Raw genomic sequence first — 22699 nt, 5'->3', positions numbered from 1 at the left:
TCTGGTAGATAAGATATGCGAGCTTCAGAAATTGCAGACTAGGAAACCCCTCTTTGTAACTTTCTTTCAGACTATCTGATAGATGGCGCGCTAACCACTTCAAACTATAAAATTTAGAATGTTAACAGTAACAGGGTTTGTTGTTGTTGAGGAGAATTTAATATGATGGTTATGTAAATCCGTAAAGCATATTATCAGAGATATGATTAATGATAAACAGGTATTAAAGTTTTATGCGTGAACTTAAACGACTAAACGCAACTTATGACATCATGACTCTTTCTACCACGATGTTTCCATGGTGATATAACATCAAATCAGTCAACATAACTCTTTGTTCACAGCGAAAAGTTCCGAAACAACAAAAAGATAAGTGATTTTCTTGCTATTGTCTTGTTCTAAAACAATGACGGAACAAATAAAGTTTATCGTGAAGGAGATAAACGCAAGTTTGGGGCGGAACTACGACTTGATAAAGTTTGACGCCTTGGATGAAAAGCAGTTACTCCAGCTGCTCGTCGATTTACTCGTAGCCTTTAACGCTGGGGAGAAGGTAAGTTTTGTTGTTGGCTTAAGCCTTGTGGAACTTTCCTACGTTTATAGATTTTGAGTAACTCGCAGGGCCTAAAGTTTTTAAGGACATATATACATGTACCTACCTATATCTCTCAAGTAATGTTTTGATATACGTAGCACAGTATAATGGAGAGAAGTAGTGCATCTCCGGTCTTTAGTCGTAAAATGTGATTTACGAGATGTCCACACATCCACACGTATGGAGTGTCTACGCGAGCGCAAGAGCCTTGAATGAAAGGTTGGTCTGCTGGCCACGCGAATACCGACAATGATTTAAATTTATGTTGCATTCAAATTCCTTCTTATTTTGCGTCGCGCTCTGTAGGTGCGTTCTGCTTGTTGGCTTCGATTGGGTGCCTAAGTAACACAACAGCGCAACGCTTAGTGGCGCGTCCACTTAGGTACTATAGGTACCTACTATACTTGATGGTGGGTAAAGCACGCGCCGCGAACTATAAGTATGTACACATGTCAAATAGGTACTATCATATGAGAGACGTCCAGTCTCCTGAATTATGAATAATACCTTGGCATCTTTGAGGGATAATTTCGACCAAATTTTCAGCTAAAATGCAAGGTAAAGACGTACACGCAGACTTCAGTTCTCCAGTTAGGTTAATAATACTAAGAGTGTTATTTCCTCGTAATTTAAGCTTCAGCCACGCCCAAACATTTTGAACTGGGTTGGCGTCGGGTGATTGTGAGGGCCAATCCAAAATTACGACGTCATTTTCAGTTTTTCATGTAGTACAGTGCTGACTTCGGCATTTAGGGTCATTTTTATCTTGCGGGATCCAAGAAGCCTTATCCTTTGGGAACTTTTGATAACGGACGGCGACAATACCTTTTCATCAATTTTACCATTTTATGGGCGTTCAGTGTATCGGTGCACAAGTGCAAATGGCCGAAACCCTGTTTCAAGAAGTACTTATCCCCAAACATATATGTTCCTCTACTGGGTAATTCTCGGTTCACACGAGCACTCTATTATTTGTTGTAGAACAAGCCTAAGTCAAGTAATTAACTGCCCAAACAGAAACTTCATCGGAAAAAAAATATGATTGCAATTAAGGTTTTTGTTTTCTTTCGCCTACGGTAGCCTTTTTTTTCATGTTTTTCAGTAAGGGAGAAGCTTCTTCACCGTACTGTGATATTTTAAACCATTTTCCTTTAAACGCCTTTTGATTGTATCTAGAGATATCTGCAAACCTTTTTTCTCCAATTTTACTTGCCCAGAACCGCCAGAACGCAACGATAGAAGTGGATTCTTTTAAAACATCTGCAAGACCCATTTAACCTCTGTGGAGGAGGTCTTTTTTGTTTTCCCGCGTTCTGGTAAGTCGTAAACATTTTTATACTCATACTCATACTCATACTCGTTTATTCATAAAGCCAATTTACATGTCAAATAAATTATACACTTACACTTAAACTTAATAGTTATTTGTACAACAAGTGATCAAAGTTTGATATTTCTTCGAGTGCTTATTTTGAGTCCCGTGCAAGCGAAAGATTCTATAATAGATTCACGAGCGTAGCGAGTGAATCTAATTTAGAATCTTGAGCGTAGTAAGGGACTCAAAAGCGCACGAGATGTAAATAACTTTGATCTCGTGTAGTACACAACATTTTTCACCTCAGCGCAGTGAGAACATACCTATTAGACAACTTGAAAAATGTAATCCTTGTTCATCACTTAATACCTGCACTCATGTTTTCTTAAGATATACAAACAATTAAGTTTAATTACCGCAATGGAACACAAAAACAAAACGTAATAATAAATTCCATAAAAATAATATAGAAATAACAAACATTAACTAACACTTCAATCGACAATTTAAAAAAAAATCTTTGTAAGATACGGTCCGAATTGCGGATACGTACTATTTGTCAACTATGGTAGAAATTCTTAAAAGTAAAATAATTAATTTTGCGTGATGATCTGTGTATTTTTTGAGTTCGTTATTTTAATTGTACAATAAAATACCTAAAATATAGTATTTTATCAGTTTTTATCAAATCTTAAACTTTATTTTTATTTATTAATTATTAAGAATTCATACTCGTACGTGGTTTGGAACGATGCGGTCTGAAGTTTTTCGGGGGTCTATTATAAACCGTGAATATACTGTTGAATGTTGTTTTAACTTTTTTTTGTCTATTTCTTTTTGCTAACAGTGTGAAAGGGACAGAGATAATAGAACCCAAGTATTTCGAACTTTTATTAGACCCCGCATGTTGAAATGACATTTGACTATAAAGGTCACTTGAATGTCATTTTGTCTCACTCAGTGAGCAAAATCGCATTTTGCTCACTGTTTTTAAGAATCAAAGTACCCTTGTTCGAGCTGCTGAGGTGAAAAATTATATATACTCCATATAATGCTTCATCCACTTAATTACAAACGCCTTCAATTTATTTATATACAATCAGCAGGTTTTCGTGACATTTTGGGCCCTTTCGGATACGTACAGAGGAACACTGTCTCATAACGTGAATCATAAACGGCATTCTTTTTAACAAGCTTTTATTATATCGACCAGTCGACCGTATGTAACTATGTAATGGAATCTTGCAAGTTAAATTTGATCCACTTCCCGGTTTCCGATTGAGCTGAAATTTTGCATACACATGTAAGTCGGGTGATAATGCAATATTATGGTACCGTCGAGCTGATCTGATGATGGAGACAGGAGGTGGCCATTGGAACTCTGTGATGAAACAACGCAAGCTAATTGTGTTACTTGAGGGGTTTTAGAATTGTCTCGATGAGTATTAGGTGTCTGTCGTAAGAAAAGTACAGTCAGCGATAAAAGCTTGTACCAAAAATGACATTTTTTCCAAAAACTTATTTTTTATTGAATTTTAGGTGGGAAACTTTTTATTTTTATTTTTTTATTTAAAGTTTTTTATAATTACGAAGCATTTTATGCAAAAGAACATTCTATTCAGCCAGTACTTTTTTTTTCTGTGCTACATCCTTAAAATATACATATCTTGTCAAACACACGTATTTATATAGATACCTATCTACATATTGGGCTATGTATTTGTTTGAAGAGTGTTTATTATATATAATAAAAGATATCAAATTATTAAGTGATCTGATTTATTGCCCTTTGTCAGTGGCCACAGACATGAGAATGCCGACGGAGGGACTCGTTCGAAAACACATTAACATTCTAAATAATCACGTTCGGAAACATCTCCCTTTCTTAAAACAAGATACAACATAGTCTCTTAGATGACGTGGTTGTGTCCTAGCCCGCCTACTGCGGCGTACGGCCTCTTCAGGTTCCATCTCTGGTGGTTGCTCTCTGATTGGTGGCTGAACCATAAGAGGGTTAGTATTCTGGTTCTGTTCCGTTAATTCAAAGCCAGAAAACTCTGGTTCTCTATCTTGCACATCGAGTGGTTGGTGATCTGGGACCTGTGTCTGACTAGGGTGACCACCATCTACAGTGTCCCCACAGTAAGGCTTTATGTGAATCCCACTTCTGACACCATGTTTATTATATATAATAAAAGATATCAAATTATTAAGTGATCTGATTTATTGCCCTTTGTCAGTGGCCACAGACATGAGAATGCCGACGGAGGGACTCGTTCGAAAACACATTAACATTCTAAATAATCACGTTCGGAAACAAAGAGGTTGTTCTGTTTATATTGTGTTAAATACCTATACTTACCTAAGAACATTTGTATTGCGATGCGAAGCCAATTTAATCTGATTAAGTAATTAACCTGTGGACCCGAATCGTAACATTTGAATAATAAACGAACCAATTGGATCTTATTATCTTAATGCTGAATCTTTTTATTATTTCTTCAAATCTCCTTAGGTAAACAAGTTTGTTATTATAATATCTCCGTATCTTGCGTACAATTCCATTAACGTAATAAGTTTTAGGCAAAATGTTCATTTTTGGTACAAGATTTTATCGCTGACTGTACTTTTCTTTCCACTGCTTACAGTGGTAACTAATACCATTCATCGAGATAATTCTCATCAAAAAACGTCTCATAGTCATCTCCTGTCTCCATCATCAGATCAGCTCCATGTCATTATAATATTGCATTGTCATCCGATTTACATATGTCTGAAAAAGTTCAGCTTGATCGGAAATCGGGAAGTGGGTCAAATTTAGCTTCCAAGATTTAACCCAGATTACGTAAGTATCGAAGTCTATGTCCATATCTCGAGAAATTAAGTGTAATACATGTGTGATTTTACAAAAACAATGGAAGTTAGGTACATTGTCTGAAAAAGTTCAGCTTGATCGGAAATCGGGAAGTGGGTCAAATTTAGCTTCCAAGATTTAACCCAGATTACGTAAGTATCGAAGTCTATGTCCATATCTCGAGAAATTAAGTGTAATACATGTGTGATTTTACAAAAACAATGGAAGTTAGGTACATTGTTTAAATAGGGCGTTTTGCACTTGCCTCGATCTATATATACCCTGCAATTTGTGGGCGCAGTATTCGCAACGAGCATAATATGGGGTCTTCGGGTCCAGTATAACAATAACAATGCGTTTCGGGTATTGATGGGGCCGCCTCGTTTCTTTAGCTCGATGTTCGCGGCGGCGCGCGTGGACAGTTTCTAAATTACCATACCATGCATGTGCGCGCGCGGCATCCTTGGTGCATGCGCCGGGTGCGCAGCAGTGCCAACAGCATCCTGCGAAAATACGGACAGGGTTGACTGTCCCTACTTGTCACACTGCGAGGGATTGCATTTTGTTTTAAATTTATGTCTCGCTGTACCTACCTAGGTACTAACCCCTTAGTTTGTAAGTGTTACCAAGGACCATATATTTGTATACGTCCTTGTTGTTACTAATAAAGTGCGTTTTGGTTATATACATGAAATAAATGCATTGAATTGAATTGAATTTTCAAGTAGGTATAGGACCTAACGCAAAAACTGCATGACAGATTTGGATGCAATTTGCCACAAGTACGAAATAGGGAGTGCTCCCGGTACTGGTTTTCTAAACAAATATAGTACCGGAACCAGGAATTCCCGGTTCTCGCCATCATACAAACTCAGTACCGATAATTAAGTCTTCCCTAGTACGGATAAGTATGTACTCATCTAATCTCAGGTAACGGTAGGACATTTGTTTATTTCGGAAATAATATTCTACAATCTACATGATAGAGACACTTTTTTCATTGCTCTTGAGAGCAGTATACCTACATTTACATTCTCCATCTTATAAATATTCACGCAGCATGGAATATATTCACACTACTTATGGATTGGCGGGGGTTTTTACGGAGTTTATAGGCCAAAACGTGATACAGGCTACTCAGAGCTCTTTCCGGAAAATCCACGTTCCCGAGGGAAGCGAAGGGATAAAAGCTAAGTTATGCTCGCCACATGTTCGATGGCATAGGAAGCCGTTTCTATTTTTGTTTAGTGTCTTTAGAATTAGGGTTAGACTTTATTGATAATTATATTTAATTCCTTTATAATTAATTGTATATGACTTCATTGGACGATAAATATCTGAAACAGTTTTGGAAGTGACAGTCTATATCTGGAATGTATTTACGGTCATAGTTATTAGCCAGTTAACACTTTTTGTTGAACCTACCTTTTTGTTGTACATAAAACTGTAATAAAAAGAATATCAGGAAAGTTACGGCCGCCCGCACTTCCCGCAAATATCTTAGAATTAATTCGATTCTTTGGTACCCTTATTGCGTTCGATACGAATAGTGTTACGTACGAATGTAGCGATAAATTCCTCACATTTGTATCAGTATTCACATATATATCGATATTGGAGTTCTGAAAGCGGTCACGTTTGAGCAGGAAGCAGAAAGATTTTGGTGCGTGTACAGTGTACACGTCACATAAATCTATCACGAAGGGTTATACATGACGCGAACCGGGACGAACCTTTTTTTTGGTGTAACCTAATTCTTAAATACATGCCCTGATTACTGTTTTCTAACAAGTGCGAGTCGGACTCGCCCACCGAGCGTTCCGTACTTTTTAGTATTTGTTGTTATAGCGGCAACAGAAATACATCATCTGTGAAAAGTTCAACTGTCTAGCTATCACGGTTCATGAGATACAGCCTGGTGAGTGGTGACATACAGATAGACGGACAGACAGAAGGACAGTGGAGTCTTAGTAATAGGGTTCTGTTTTTACCCTTTGGGTACGAAACCCTAAAACTATGTATGGTCGTTTGTTGGTGAGTCAGTAGCCGAAACGTAGACACTATAGACAGCCAACCGTGACGTGAGTAGCATAGTGGATGAAAAATTCCACTCATTCCTTCCATTTGAATGATAGTGCTGGGGGAAGGAAGTATTCTCCAGAACAACTATTGATTACACCAGGATCACAACGTCGGCGCTAGCTCTAGCGCTGGATGCAGTTGGCAGTTATACTTTTGTACAAAATATGGCGTGTGCTTATATGTTTTTATAGTGCGCGTCAAGGGTGGAATAATTAAATTTAAAACAATCTGTAAGTTTATTATTATTTCCAGTTGGACGTTTGCGACGATGACCCCGAGACCGTGTCGGTCCGTCTGCTGGAGATGCTGGGCAGTGTCAAGTACCGACCGCCGGCGGGCGAGGATCCGCCGCGGTTCCGGGCTCTGCTGCTAGCGGGTGACGCAAACACCGTCCACCACGTGCTGTACTGGCTGCTGGCCAACAAGGAGCACGTCACTAACACCGCTTATCTGGCCAAGTATGATTTATTGATATTATTGTGGAACTTAGTTCGTTCGGTATGCAAGTCGGTGAAATTTGAAGTTTTTTTTCCCTTGACCATATTTCTTTCTTAGGCAACCCTATTTATTTTTATTTAGGATCATATTTTCTTTCATAAAATATAAGTTTCATTCGGTAGGCAGATCGGTGAAGGTCGGACTTATATAAAGTATCTCACTCCTAGGCTATCGGCATATCCCTTTATGAGTGTAGGTATGAGAGCCGTTTTTTTGTTATCGAATTTTTTTATATTTTTTTAGATTATTTCCAGAATCAGACATGACAATGACATGAAACATGAAATGAATGAAGACATGTAACAATTGTTATCAATAAAATTTTCATTTCATTTCATTTCATTTCATTTCAGTACCAAATTTATCATCAATGTGTAAGAAATGTAGGTATATTATAAAATAAAACACCTTAAAACACAACCATAATTAATTAGAAAACCATAGAGACTCGCAGAAGTGTATGCAAAATATAACGCTGGATACCTAACAGAATAGATCACAATTCACATTTCTGGGAATCGTTTTATTTGATCAAGCAGATTGAAATATAACGGCGAGTAGCCCTCTCAGCTGCTTTATCTTTTTATCTGGAATTAGCATACTTGTCTTATTTTAGACAGTGTCCAAATGAGTAATGACCTTTCCGCCTTTACTAGGGAAACATCTTGTTATTTTATTATGGAAATTGCTTTTTAATTATTCAGGAATCTATTCATATTTCCAGTTTATTTGTTTCACTGACCGAAACCTATTTTTGCTCTACCTTTTTTCGTCTCGGTTACAATGTCTAATTTAAACATTGCAAGATAATAATATCTTTGGTTAGTACAAGAGAAAAACACGTATCTTCGTTGATTTCGAATGCAATTACTTGGCCGTCCTTTTATATTAGAACAAATTAATGAATATTTTCTCACGAAAATTAGTCTTACTTACACGTATAACATGTGTAAATTTTAGATGCGGTTAAGGTGTTATTGAGGCGTATCTTAGTATCTAAAGTTATTTTGAAAGAAGGTCACTAAATAATTTATAAAGAGTATCTTAATGCATGTTCGCCTACATTTATTTAAGTTGTCCAATAAACATTACAAATTTTGAGCGATAAATTTCAGCCCGTGTTTATTAAAGTTCGCGATAAGCACACTTATTATAAAGACAAACAAGTAAATTATTGAACGCGAGAGAAGGTTAAGGTTTTGGTTTGGTTATTAGACACTGACTAAATAAGTAGTATATTAGTAACCTTGACTCAAGCTATATTTTACCAGTTTATCTTTCAGTAAGGTCGGAAGCTCGAATAATATTAGGTAATGCCATTTACGCGTACTGACGCGTACGGCGTCGCTGACGTTCAGTAGGTAACGTTAGCCTGTGCTATGTTTATATATCATAAATTATAGTAATATTGGGTTATTTTGAATTTGAAAAGGAGTTCCACTTTCTTTTTCGGACGTCTGTTAAAATATAGCCTAGCTACGTCACGTCCCTCGACCCAAAAAATAAGCGAATCGATTTAGACATCATTTATCAAAATTGGCTGTGGTTACGCTACGGCACACGTTACGATGAAACGCACGTAGGAACGATATAATTATATATAATAGGTTTAGGTATTACATAGACTGCTGAAATACTTACCCACCCTTTTAGTTTAACCTTGTAAGATAAACCTACATTCGAATTATATAAAAACTCTTTAACCTAGATACACACACACAAACATATTTAGGTAACGCAGGAATATCTAAGAAAACGAGTTGATAAGGAATTCGATATGTTTTCTGAATTCCCAAGTTTCCTCACTAAATATGTAATAAGCAATGTTTTTTTTAGATATTTGAAGATACCAGATATACCAACCGACGTAGCACGTAATAATACGATCCAAGATTTACTGGACCTGTACCAGAATCTAATAGATGAATTCAAAGAGGTGCACAAGCGAACAAGGATGTTACAGAAGGAAAATGCGTCTGAAATCATTAATGATATCAAGGAGATGGCGGTCGAGCGCGATATAGGTACCAATTTCCTTTCAGTAAAAGCTACACTCCACTTTTGAAAGCGTTGAGCGCACTTAGAACTTAAAACCTTGTCATTTTAAAAGGAACCTCGCTTTTAACGTTGATGTGATATTTAACATTTAAAGTTTATTATAACAGAGTCTACTTACTTAACATTTTGGTACTACCTACTTTTGAGTGGCAGAAACTCTGTGAGAACTGGGAAAAAGAGGCATAATGGTATTAAATGTATTTATGGTTCTAAGTGGACAGTTGGACACAGAAATACACACGACTTTTAGTTTTTTCCTAAGGGTGTCACCGGTGTCACCTCGTTCGGCACGAACGAATCAGCTTAAGCAGGTCAAAAACTCAGACGACGTCACAGGGCGGACACGCCATACATCAAAAATCATTTGCGTTTAATATGTGTGCACGGCACGTCTGTACACTCGTCATTGTGTATGTGTGGGTAAGTCGCTTTACTGAGAACACCCCAGAAGTCCGCCAGATTCATCTCGCGGGGCGAGCACGGGGCGAGGTAATGCGAGTCGGGGCGGGGCGGTGCGTGGCCGTTCTGTATAATAATACTATTACTTATTCTGTGACGACGTGATCAGTGAAGTAAATATGACTGTAAAGTCGAGAAATGTGATGCATTTTGTAGTCTTAATGTCAGAAAATACAGAATTACATAATTATTAATATTTGGACTCCTTAATTCTGGATTAAGTTAGGTTAGTGTACTTACTTGATGATTATAACTAACACCGAGGTAACTCACGAGCAACTAGTATCGTAAAACGAAGCAGGAACAACTTGAATGTCACCCAAATTTATTTATTTATCTATTTACCCAAATAGAAGCAGATAATAATTAATAACCTCATACATCGATTACCACCAACATTCTAAACGAGGGAAATTAAAGGAGAAATTAAGTAAAAGTACCTATAAGTAGTTCAGTTAATAATTGATAAGTGTGACTACTTAAAAAACACAAATCAAAATATTTTATAAAATAATTTGATTTGTTCCCTAGTTTAAAAGTACCTACTTAAGTAGAACCTCTGCATACTGCCTCTGCCTCTGATAACATACTTACTCAAAATTGTGCTTCGCATACCTAAGCTACAAAATGTAGAAATTATGTAGTATTCCTATATATACCTTATATATAAAACGAATTATATTTAGTTATTACACGTGTTAAAATGTTACATTGACTTTAAATTCGGCGACTTCGCCGACTCTGAAAAATTCGAAACGTTTAATCCAAATTAAGCTTTTAAATTAATTTTAGTCAAAGTACATTATTTAATACGTCTTTTAAGCTCGAGTTATTCCTTTACAGTTATTAAGCGATTAGAGAACGTGCAAGTTAATCTGATAGACGTAGGCAATAAGGATGAGCTGATGAATATTAGCAAGGCTCTAAGGGTTCAACAGGAAATGACGAGCACACTGGAGCACCAGGTAATTAGTACAAACACTACGACGTCGTATTAATTACCTGCTATGTTTAGAATATGTATGTATGTAGGACAGTGGTTCCCAAAGTTGATTGGCCTTCGACCCACCTAACAAAAACTGCCAAATTCGAGAGCCACCGCTTGGCTGTCTTAAAAAGGCGCATACAAAAACATTTGTGACGCTCAGATGCCCTAGTAGTTTCAAGGCCCACTTAATATTTTTGCTCGTGAGCCACCAATGGGTCGCGACCCATAGTTTGGGAAAGGCTGATGTAGGAACCTATGTCAAATGTGTTTTTCAAAATTTAATTAAACCAGGAGCGTAATTTAATTTTGCATACCAACGTTTTTGCGTTGTACGCTTCTTTTATTGGTATTCGTTCGCAAGACTGAGTGCGCAAGATTTTAATGGCTTTATTGTTTTATTAGTTTCTCCGTGTAAATGAAAATTAATATATCACTGCTTTTTATCATTTAGTACGAGACCCAACAAGCCCAATTGAAGGCTGCTTCGGACCAATTGAAAAGATATTTAAATGTTATACATGGGCAAAGTGCGGCGCCGAAAACAGTTAACGACGTGATTAAACATCTGAATGAGGAAATTCAGGTATGATATGGTTAGAGTATTCTATATTAATATTGATGTAGTTAACACATTCATTGCCAGCGCGAGCTACGTGCTACGAGCGTAGCGTAGCCAATAACGCGCGAAAAGCGCCTACAAACAGAGAAAGCCTAGCGAGTTGCTTGCAGCGAATGTGTTAAGTGTTGCAAATATAAATAATTATCAAATGAGACATTATAGGAAGAGGCTACGCACAATAACGCATTGTGTAGGGTGTACAATATCAAATGTGCAGATAAGAATTCTAAATTTAATCAGAAATTTTAATTTGTAGGTATAATTTTCGTTCGGCAAATAAATTGCCACTTTTTAAATGATAAGACCTATACTTACTGAGCAAGGTACCGAGCGATGAAATGCTAAATGTGCTTAGTGCCTACACGCACGCTACTGCACGGGGGAACTTGATTTTATTTTTGACCAAAAATTCAAAGTATAAAAAAATGTTTTCCTCTCTGAATACGATTACACTGTTAAATGTTTACTAAAAATTGTACTTATTGTTTAATTAAACTGCAGCGTACTTAAAAAAAACCGGCCAAGTGCGAGCCGGACTCGCGCACAGAGGGTTCCACCATCAACAAAAAATAGAGCAAAACAAGCAAAAAACCGGCCAAGTGCGAGTCGGACTCGCGCACGGAGGGTTCCGCACCATCAACAAAAAATAGAGCAAAACAAGCAAAAAAACGGTCACCAATCCAAGTACTGACCCCGCCCGACGGTCAAAAATCACGTTTGTTGTATGGGAGCCCCACTTAAATCTTTATTTTACTATAAATCTGTTTTTAGTATTTGTTGTTATAGCGGCAACAGACATACATCATCTGTGAAAATTTCAACTGTCTAGCTATCACGGTTCGTGAGATACAGCCTGGTGACAGACGGACGGACGGACGGACGGACGGACAGCGGAGTCTTAGTAATAGGGTCCCGTTTTTACCCTTTGGGTACGGAACCCTAAAAATCAGCGAAATCATTTCCGATTCTCATTTAATTAATATTTCCAAAAAATCATTGAGTCCAATAGGTGGTCTGAAATTTCATTTATATAACCCAGTTCCGCGGAAATCCTTTTTGCTTTCATTTTATGAGATGCGCGTTCTAATTGAATTGAATTTATGAATATTTTTACAGCTGAACAGCTACCTCGTGAAGGAGAAATTGCCGCAAGAGGCTGCGCACCTGCAGAAAGAGCTGAATATTATGCAAACTATTGCCATGGAGCAACATCCCACTCGGTCGGATTTAATGGCTGTGCAAGACAAGGTAAAATTATTAGTAGTTTCCTTGTGTTGCATAATTGGGGTTTTATTAAAGTACCTACTTATGGAATGTTTTTGTTTAAGTTTGTGTACAGAAAGTAACATTTTACAATGTCCATTGGGTTTTGTTGAATTCGTCTTAACCGTTTCGATGCGGATGACACGACAGGCGTGTCATCAATTTTTTTAACGTGTGGCGTATGACACCATATGCGTGCCATCCGCAACGAATACTGGAATCGTCGCCACAGCCAAACGTTTTCGAAAATGGAACACGCTACGAAATCCTTCATTGGAAGTTTATTTCTTTGATATGAAGATAGTCAGTGCGTAAGAGCTGATAGGTATTTCCGTCTTTCAAACATCTGATTTGATAGAGAGACCTTCGATGATAGCCGATAGATCAAGGCATGTCAGAATTTGGATTGCAGAGCTAATTAACTTACGCATACTTATATTTTTAATAAGTTATTTGTTTATTAGATAGCAGTGGTCAACAGTGAAATCGAACAGCTCGTACAGCGTCGCTTGGCATCCTCTACGCCGCAGGAAGACAAGCTGGCGCCGTTCCGGCAGCAGGCGGCGGTGATCCGGCGAAATAAGGACGCCAGTGCCGCGCGCGCCGATGAGCTGGCAGCGTCCCTGCGCGAGCACGAGGCCACTCTGGCGGACTTGCAGTCTCAGGTATGTCAAGTGGCGTCCACGATGCCCCAGGACAAGCTAGAGCCGTTCCGGTAGCAGATGGCTGTGATCCGGCACAACAAGGACGCCAGCTTTACGCGCGCCAACGAGCTAGCCGCTATAGCAGTGTCAAGTATTGCGCCTCGCTTGGCGTCCTCGACGCTGTATGCAGCGTACGGCGTAAATGAAAAACCAAAGCCTGAGACAGTTAGTTAGTTGTCTTCAAAGGTTAGTTTAACATAATAGTACCTACAGCCTGTTATGCCTACAGCTACACTATACATTTATTACCTACACGTTAACTCTATACCAGTAAAAAATTGGATTCTAGACTTTTTCTGGCAAACCAATTTACAGACTGATATTTAAAATGAAAAATGCCTTTTAACAAGTTTAGGGTTACCCACTTAGGCTACAACAGTGAAATGTTGATTGTGATTTATCCTTGAAAACCTCGTTTGGCTTAAGAATGCTGTATAGTGAAATTAATTATTTCAATTTGCATTTAAAGTGTATAAAAGTTTATAATTGAAAATAAAATAGCTTTATTTTTTATATATGTACTTATATAGGTACAAAGTTTTATTCGTTGTCATTATTTTACACATAGACATTAATGTGTACTTAGCATTTTTTTGTTTTCAATTTGTGACTCAATATAAAACAAATCCGACAGATGAACGTTATCATTTCAGAAACACAGCTAATTGAATTTGAATGAATTATGAAAAATGTAAAAAGATTGAATATTTTTTTATATTTTTCGAAAGTGTAATTTAGCAAATTTAAATTAAATCAACTACTTTATATTTAGATTGAATATGAATTAAGGTATATACAGAATGGAACCACTTTAAGGTAAAGAGATAAAGATGAATATAGTTTATTTTTCAAGTAGGCCTACGAGTATTACAATGCGCTTATGAACGTGAAATAAAAGTAGTACAAATACTAACTTGAGTAGTAGCTTACATTTTCTTAGTTAAACAGACCATATTTCCCCGAATCACTCACAAGACATGACAACCTAGCTGTAATGTGAAGAAATTCTAAGAACCATATAATTCACAGCAGGTGTGTGTACATTAGCGAGGTGCGGTACCATTATGTGAATTTCAACGTTATAATAACCTCATTGTATACGATGACAAGTCACACCAGACACTTTTCTGTCTGACAGTGATGTTTAAGTACATTATATTAGATTACATGAATACATTCTGGGGGTTTACGGGTTTACATATAACAGGCGCTTTCACTTTGAAAAAATAATTTCTATTTTCTCTCCTTCTCTTCAAAGAAAAAATATTAGGTACTTTCACTTTTAATCAGGTATGACGCAGACGCGTTTCAGTGTAATCATGTTGTGATCTGATCTTATGTAGGTAGGCAGCGATGTGATGTTGATGTGCGAACATGATCAATTTATTACAAAGAGGAATTGGGAAACATTATAAAATATGCAATAGGATTAAATGTTTTAGGAAAGAGTCAGTCTAAATCTGAAAGGGAATTTAATTATCAGATTTTTCTCTCACCTTTTTAGATCTACATAAAGACATTAAGTAAGTACTCAGATGGTACTCAGTCCTTACTCCATACATTATTCATTAAAACGAAAGCACTATTTTTATTCGAAGCGAAAGCGAGATACATTTGCGAATGAAATGTAAGTAGGTAAGTAATAATTAATTACTGTTGTTTATTGAAGGCAAGCGGGTGCGATCCTCGCGGTGCGGCATTCGAACTTTTAAAACTTGTTATTGATATTTTGTTATACACACATTTCAATATACATAATACTATATTACTATGTATGTAATCACTATACTCACCAATGTGTGTAAGTTCTTTAGGGCAGTCAGTCGAAATATTACGCTGTAACCATAGTAATGTCGTAGAAGAAAAAGTTGTTGGAGTTAGTCTAAGCATAGAGAAAAAAATACATAGAGTGCTCACTCCATACATCAGTTTTAGTACCAAAAAGACTATTAGCATCTAGCATCGAGTAGCGGAACTATTAGTACTGCTACTTGACAATAGATGTAGCACCGAACGGAAAGTCTTATCTCAACAGCATAAGACTTTCCGGTCGGTGCTACATCTATTGTCAAGTAGCAGTACTGATAGTTCCGCTACTCGATGCTAGATGTAGACACTGAAATGAATAGTCTGAACTGATGTATGGAGTGAGCACTCTATGTATTTTTCTCTATGGTCTAAGCTAACATCACCGGTTCGAATAGAATAAAGTGAGAGTACGTTTCATATACAGTCAGCAGCAGAAGTTGCTAAGCGGGCGAGATGTTCAAAATTACTTTGACGCGCTCCTATTCTCTTAGAATAAAGTCGCGTCCAGATCATTTTGAACACCTCGCCCGCTTAGCAACTATTGCTGCTGACTGTACATTTGACATTAATTATAACATTGCCACACTTTGTCATTGCAAATGCCATGCAGAGTTATCTTGGTCCAACTTTAATTAGTAATATTGACAAGCGTCATTGCGTTGCTAATCGATCCGAGATTCTGTCAATGCGTAGACTATGCGTGTCGGCGCGGTGAGGTAAATCTTTTCGGGGTGGGTTATAGCGTGTCCGTTCTGGATGCCAATGTCTGTCTCGCTTGCGCCAATACATGTACGGACAAGTACGCGCTACATCCTTTAGATATCGCTTGTATGCACAATGTAAGTTTGATTTGCAGTCATATTCGAACATTAAGATACGTCAAATATTAAATATCTATTAGACATCATCAAGATATGTCAGTGTCAAACAAGTGTCAACAGTGACGTATCTTGGTAATGTCTAATAGATATCTAACTGATACCTATCTTGTTCAAAATCCGAATCGGGCCCAGCCTCCTGTATGAAATACTATTACTTATTGCGTGTTTTCTACGTATTTGCGTACATACATATTACATAATATAATTATAGTTGTCTGAGTACCTACTAACAACACAAAGGCTTCTTGAGATTACTGTGGGGCTTAGTCAATTTCGGTAAGAATGATATCGTATTTTACTATGCGAAAAGTAACCACAAAATCATCACATTCATACTAAAATCCCCAATCCTTCATCACCCTGTCACATTTTGGAGGACAGAAAGCAAGGCAAATAAACGATTTATCTTCTTTAACCCTTATCAAGGCATTATCCGAGCTAGCACATGATTGGCGCGACAGTATCTCGCGGCGAGATAAACTATCCGTCCCTCTTTTATATTAACATAGTTAGAAAAAGACGGGTAGTCTATCTCGCCGCGAGATACTGTCGCGCCAATCATGTGCTAAGGGTGAAGGCGATTTAGCGACTACATACGGCATTTCACAACGTGTTCCCTTTTCAACGAGAAAGACTGATATTCAACTGTCATTATTGAACTGTATGAACCTTATTTTGGTTCGGAAAAATGTCAATTTTGACACTGACAAATCAGTATCGTATCGCTGTGAAATCTTATAACCATTGTTCCAATTGGGCCGTAAAGCGTAACGTAAGTTCTATGGATCAGTTTGCTTATTCAATGCGAAGGTCGCTACGTGTGCTACGCCGTATCGAGTAGATATTATTTCTCATTTTAAAGGTCTAAGGCAGTCAGCGCCATGCACTCATTGATAAAAAACAAGAAAAATAAGAGGCCAATTACTTACAACTTGGAGCGGTTTCAAAATAGCGTTATTTTCACGCGCGTATAATACCGTCGTTTCGGCAACCGACCGTAATATACGCGCGCTTCAAAAAAATCAAACCAGTTTATTCCAAAGAAACTACTTATAGTTGGTCAAACCAATTTGTCAGTAAATAAGAACAAAAAAAAACCGGCCAAGTGCGAGTCGGACTCGCGTTCCAAGTGTTCCGTACATTAAGTCCGACTCACGCTTGACTGCACATTTTTAATAGGTTTTCCTGTCATCTATAGGTAAAGAATTCAAAATTTTAGACCCAGTAGTTTCGGAGATAAGGGGTGAAGGGGGGAATGATCATTTTTTGCCTATTTTCTTGAATACCTAACTGCTAAACTATTAATCCTAAAATTATAAAAAACATATATTTGAAATCCTTACAATGAGCTCTTTCATTTGATATGTAACATGATATAGTTTGAAAAACTTAATTTTTTCACCATTATCATCAAAATTGCTCCCATCAGGCCGCCCGGTATGGTTATATCCATACTCAGTCAAGTGTCAAGTTATAGTGAAGTAAGAGTATTCTACTACAGCCTTGCCAAACACAATTTTTATTAATACTGAACCTACCTTTGACTTTAAATATTAACTTTATCTCGAATGCTAAATATGATATTGGACAGGCCTTTGTACGAATGCACGTGGCTTGAAATATGAGATTTATCAAATAAGTAACATATATATTCCAGAATAATACTTTGTTGAATTCTATTTTATGAGCGCAATTATTCTTCATTTTTCAAATGAGATTACTGTGGCAAGTGGCAACACTAAAAATAAATTATACGTTATTTAAATGAATGATTATTCACCGTTTCGAATAATTCTACACTGCTTTGTAATACCAATATTAAAAAAAAAACAGCCATGTGCATGTCGGGCTATGTAGTAGCTCAGTGTAGGGTTCCGTAGTGACGGCCGTCACAATAGACATTGAACGGGTGCTACACATAACAAGCAAAAGTACGTTCGTAGCGCTTTGTACGTCATTTTACTATGAAGGGAAGATTTTTTGCGATAACTCAAAAATGGATTATGTCCACTATATTTTTCATTGAATGATTAAACATGAAACACGACACGAAACAGTTGATAGAATTGTAATACTTAATCACAGAGAGATTTATATGTTGAATTGTATAATATTATAATGTATGTATACAATAATTATAATAAATAATACTAACAACACTATTAGCACGTAAGGTTTATCTGTAAGTACTAGTATGTATAAAATAAACAAATATAAAATAAAATATAAAATTAAAAGACACGCTTTTTTTCTTACGGAGCAATTATTTCCGAAAATATTCGTTTTGAATGACATATCCAGCGACACCTCAGACCATAGGGTAAAAGTGAAAAAAAAAGCATTCTCACTTTACGTGTAGGGGAGATACTCTACCAATTTTCTTTTTCTAGATTTTATATTTTTTATTATTGATTTATATTTTTGTATAATATCCATCCCAAATTGCAGCTTTCTAGCCCTTACGATCACAGCAAAGCAAAGCGGACAGACAGACAGACGGCCATGGGGAAACTATAAGGGTTCCTATTAGTTCCTAGTTGACGACGAAACCCTAATAAAAACAATATCGATCGATCGACTCTAAGAAACTAGTAAACATGCAGGTCATAAAGGAAAGGAAACCTATGATATACCTGGATATAATGGATATTTATAGAAAAACATTCAAGGGCCCATTTGACTTGACAAAGTAATAAAATGTCTTATCACATTCAATTAGCCAGGTGCGAAGTCGGTGGAGGGGGAAGTGGCGCTGATCGTCACAAACACAGGTAATCTTATGGAATGTCCGCCATTAGTACTAGCGGCAGCCGCTTGAACTAATTTTACTCCATAAGATTTAACGTAGAAAGTCTGCCAAAATGAGGGCAGCACCAGTCGTGCACCTAGCGAATAGGTGACAGGCCATACTGCACATAGGTACACATTCAGTTTTGTCGTTACATCGTTATCACAGAAGTAGCCATACTATGACCATAGGTCAGTCACGTCACATTCTCGAATTCAATTGGACCCCAGCCGAATAATTGAAACGTACACTTAGGTAGGTATATTAAATCGCCCTCAAAGGTCAGATAAGGAGTCTAATATCGGGAGCCTTATCAAAGGGAAGATTTTCAATTTTCTATAATCGGTCATTAAAATGTCGATGATCCGAAAGATTCCGAGGACACTTGCGTGACTTGCCTGCAAAAGCGACCTCTTTTTTATCAAATCAATATCTCATTTGAGTTAGGCTTTTGATCTGTCGTAATACGTGAGTGACGTTTTTTTATTATGAAATTTGAAGAGCTTTCTTATCTCCCTATTAAGTCATCTAATGAGATATCTTATTATTATGAACCGTAGCAGTTGGTACTTGTTATAAATACTAATGATCAGCAATTTGTATTTTTGTGTATTCAAATGTTACATGAAACTCGATTTAAGAAATCTTTACGTTGAATTAATATTTGACAATTATATTTTGGCGCAGGTTCGCCATCTTCTCGGAGACACGATCCTCAGAGGAGAGGAGTTAAAGAAATACGTCAACACGCTGCGCACTAAGAGCACAATATACAAAAGACAGAGGGCCAACTTATCAACCTTTAAGGTAGGAACTGAAATAAAAATAGAAACTCGATGCTGTGGCGCAACGACCCGAAGTGGATCTTGGCCTCCGACACCAAAGACCGCCATGCTACTCTGTCCAAAGCCGTTTCTGTCCAGTCGACGGCGACTTCTACAAATTAAATATTAATGCACTTCACTTTTATAAACTAAAAATATGAAATGATTATTGCACATTGTTTTTATCTACTGATGATGCTATGCAGTATTTTACTTGTTAATTTGATTGCAATTGTGAACGACACTTGGGCGCGACTCACTAATATTGTTAATTTCAAAATGCAACCACATTTAACGTTTTATGTATGTATATGCCCCCCATATTTTTGGTACTTTTGTCATCATAATATTTCTTAAATACAATCGAAAATTAACTTGAGAAATATAACGTGTTTGTGATAAAGGTCGAGGCGGGGATCTTAACGCGGACGTTACATCTCCTGAGCACCGCTGATCCTACCGTGGAATTGGCTCTAGTGAATCACAAGAAAACGAAGATTGAAGACGATGACGCCGCCGAAAAAGACTTTAAGTCGGCGGACTTAGAGAAAAAATCTTTGCATGACTTATCACAGGTAAAAAATGCCAGTATTATGAGTATTATTTATCTTCATTTACAATTTAATTAAGTACCTAGTTCAATGTACAGTCGCCATCAGATATATCGGAGCGGCCAAGGCCAAGATATTTTTGAGTACCTCGGCCGCTCAGATATATATGATGGTGCCTGTACCTAACAATTTGTCACACACAATGTGTTTTCGGGTTAACTTGTATTATTTAATGTTAACAGCAATACTTGTGTTAAAAAATATATAAAGCTGCTTATTTATGTACATATTTAATTTAACGTCAAAAATTGAGCTGGCAATTTCTTACTCCGTTAGGTTTTCTGAATACCTATGTGACCTTGTCACTTTGTCTCATACATACATATCAGACGACGGCGCGGCGGTTACAAGGTCAGGTTGACTTAACATGAGTTAATACTGTGTCAGGGGTATTTTTAGGGTTCCGTACTCAAAGGGTAAAAACGGGACTCTATTACTAATAAGACTCCGGCTGTCCGTCTGCCTGGCTGTCACCAGGCTGTAACTCATGAACCGTGGTCGCTAGATAGTTGAAATGTTCACAAATAATATATTTCTGTTGCCGCTATAACAACAAATAATATACCACTGATTTAAACTTTCACGATTTTTACACATTATTAAATTGTACAACGAGACTTAACGGGACGGGACGGGGATGCTGATGTCAACTTAAGCCAGTCTTCTCCGAGACCACGGGGACAACGCCGTCCTCGAAAAACTTACATACGCGATTAAGTCCCGTTGTACAATTTAATAACAAATAATATAAACAAAATAAAATAAATATTTAAGTGGTGCTCCCATACAAACGCGATTAAGTCCCGTTGTACAATTTAATAACAAATAATATAAACAAAATAAAATAAATATTTAAGTGGTGCTCCCCGTTGTACAATTTAATAACAAATAATATAAACAAAATAAAATAAATATTTAAGTGGTGCTCCCATACAACAAATGTGATTTTTTTTGCCGTTTTTTGCGTAATGGTAAGGAGCCCTTCGTGCGCGAGTCCGACTCGCACTTGGCCGGTTTTTATTTGTTTACTGCCGTTGTTTTAAAATACATATAATCTATCATCTTGATTGAACATTTCAGTTAGTGGCTCAAACAGCACAGAAACTGTCTCAAGTGCGCCAAGGAATACAACCGCTCGCGGACAAAATAAAACCGATAAAAGAGCAATTTCAATCAGTACAGCAGCAATACGACCAGAAGAAGCGCGTTTACGAAGCGACCTCCATCAACATTACTTCGCAAATGGAACCATTCAAGAATCAAGTGAAAGAGTTGACTGACCAACTGAATAGTAAGGAGGAGGAATGGAAAAACTTGCGGCAAAAAATAACAAAGGCCGAAAGTTTACAAGAGGTTGTGATGTTTGAGATGAAAAACTCAATGCAGTCCCCGCGGAGGCCCTCCAAAACCGAGGCTTTGATGAAAAAGGTTGCTGATATGGAGCAAATTGTAAAAAACTTGGAGGAGGTAAGTTAAATCGATTGTAATTATATCTACAACTATACTATACATGACAAGTACCTAAGTAGGTATCTTTTTAAAAACATTATTTACCTAACTTTAAAGTTAAAATATTTGAGACTTTGATTGTACTCATGGTTGTTTATAACTTATATACTTAATATGGGCGTTACTGAGTAACTAATAGTTTATTTAAATAAATATATATATATTTATGATAAATAAATATACCTACGTAACTTTTATACTCAACACATAATTAAAATCCCGAGGTTAACTGTAAAAGCAGAATTAATAATTTTCTTGCAACGTAAATAAGTATTTAAGCCGCTAAATTTTTAGCGCCACTGGGGAAATATTTTTTAAATTCGACTGTATGTATAAATACGATTTTGAATGTCTCCCGTCAAAAAAATCCAAAAATTATAATTATTTTAGGAACAAAAGGTGATCAGTTCCCGTCAAGGCATAGTGGAAGAGCAGACGCGACTGTGGGAGAACACGCTGGAGCTGTTGCGCTGCAAGCTACGTGCGCGGACGCAGCCATCTGCGCGCCAGGGCCGCATGCACATCACGCAGCACTCGCAGATGCTTACCCTGACATAATTAGAAGAATTTGGTTTAAACCAATTCACTTGAAACTTCGCTAACCTCTTTGAAAATCAGATATTAAAAACAAATATAAAATAAAAATGCTACGTTTCAGACATTATTATATTTCTATCCTGAAAGATGTAAGTATTAAAATAACCGTCGCGTCGTCGGTCTTACGTACCCACGCTTTTGATACAGGGTTATACAGCGTCGAATATTGTTTAAGTATGTGGAATTCTTAACAGCTTAAATTTAAGCTCAATGGTCTTTAGTTTTTGAGAATCGCTAAGACATTT

General features: G+C 37.1%; 1 protein-coding gene across 1 annotated transcript; it reads left to right on the top strand.

The window, feature by feature from the left end:
- The first annotated feature begins 329 nt into the window (after positions 1–329).
- On the top strand, positions 330–22429 carry LOC134648892 (intraflagellar transport protein 81 homolog). Its single transcript, XM_063503487.1, has 11 exons — positions 330–553; positions 7099–7304; positions 9181–9368; positions 10705–10826; positions 11301–11432; positions 12585–12716; positions 13196–13396; positions 19601–19720; positions 20142–20312; positions 21429–21815; positions 22248–22429. The coding sequence occupies exons 1-11, from the start codon at positions 407–409 to the stop codon at positions 22413–22415; spliced, it is 1974 nt and encodes a 657-aa protein (XP_063359557.1). The 5' UTR covers positions 330–406; the 3' UTR covers positions 22416–22429.
- Positions 22430–22699: the final 270 nt, after the last annotated feature.

Source organism: Cydia amplana, chromosome 6 (assembly GCF_948474715.1).
Source record: "Cydia amplana chromosome 6, ilCydAmpl1.1, whole genome shotgun sequence".
Taxonomy (NCBI): domain Eukaryota; kingdom Metazoa; phylum Arthropoda; class Insecta; order Lepidoptera; family Tortricidae; genus Cydia; species Cydia amplana.
This window is presented reverse-complemented; position numbering and strand designations above follow the sequence as displayed.

Excerpts from the sequence above, each read along its gene's own strand:
- LOC134648892 (XM_063503487.1), top strand. The coding sequence starts at position 407 with ATGACGGAACAAATAAAGTTTATCGTGAAGGAGATAAACGCAAGTTTG. Across the intron at positions 9,369-10,704 it reads GGCGGTCGAGCGCGATATAG|TTATTAAGCGATTAGAGAAC; the intron begins GTACCAATTTCC and ends ATTCCTTTACAG. Across the intron at positions 21,816-22,247 it reads TTGTAAAAAACTTGGAGGAG|GAACAAAAGGTGATCAGTTC; the intron begins GTAAGTTAAATC and ends TAATTATTTTAG.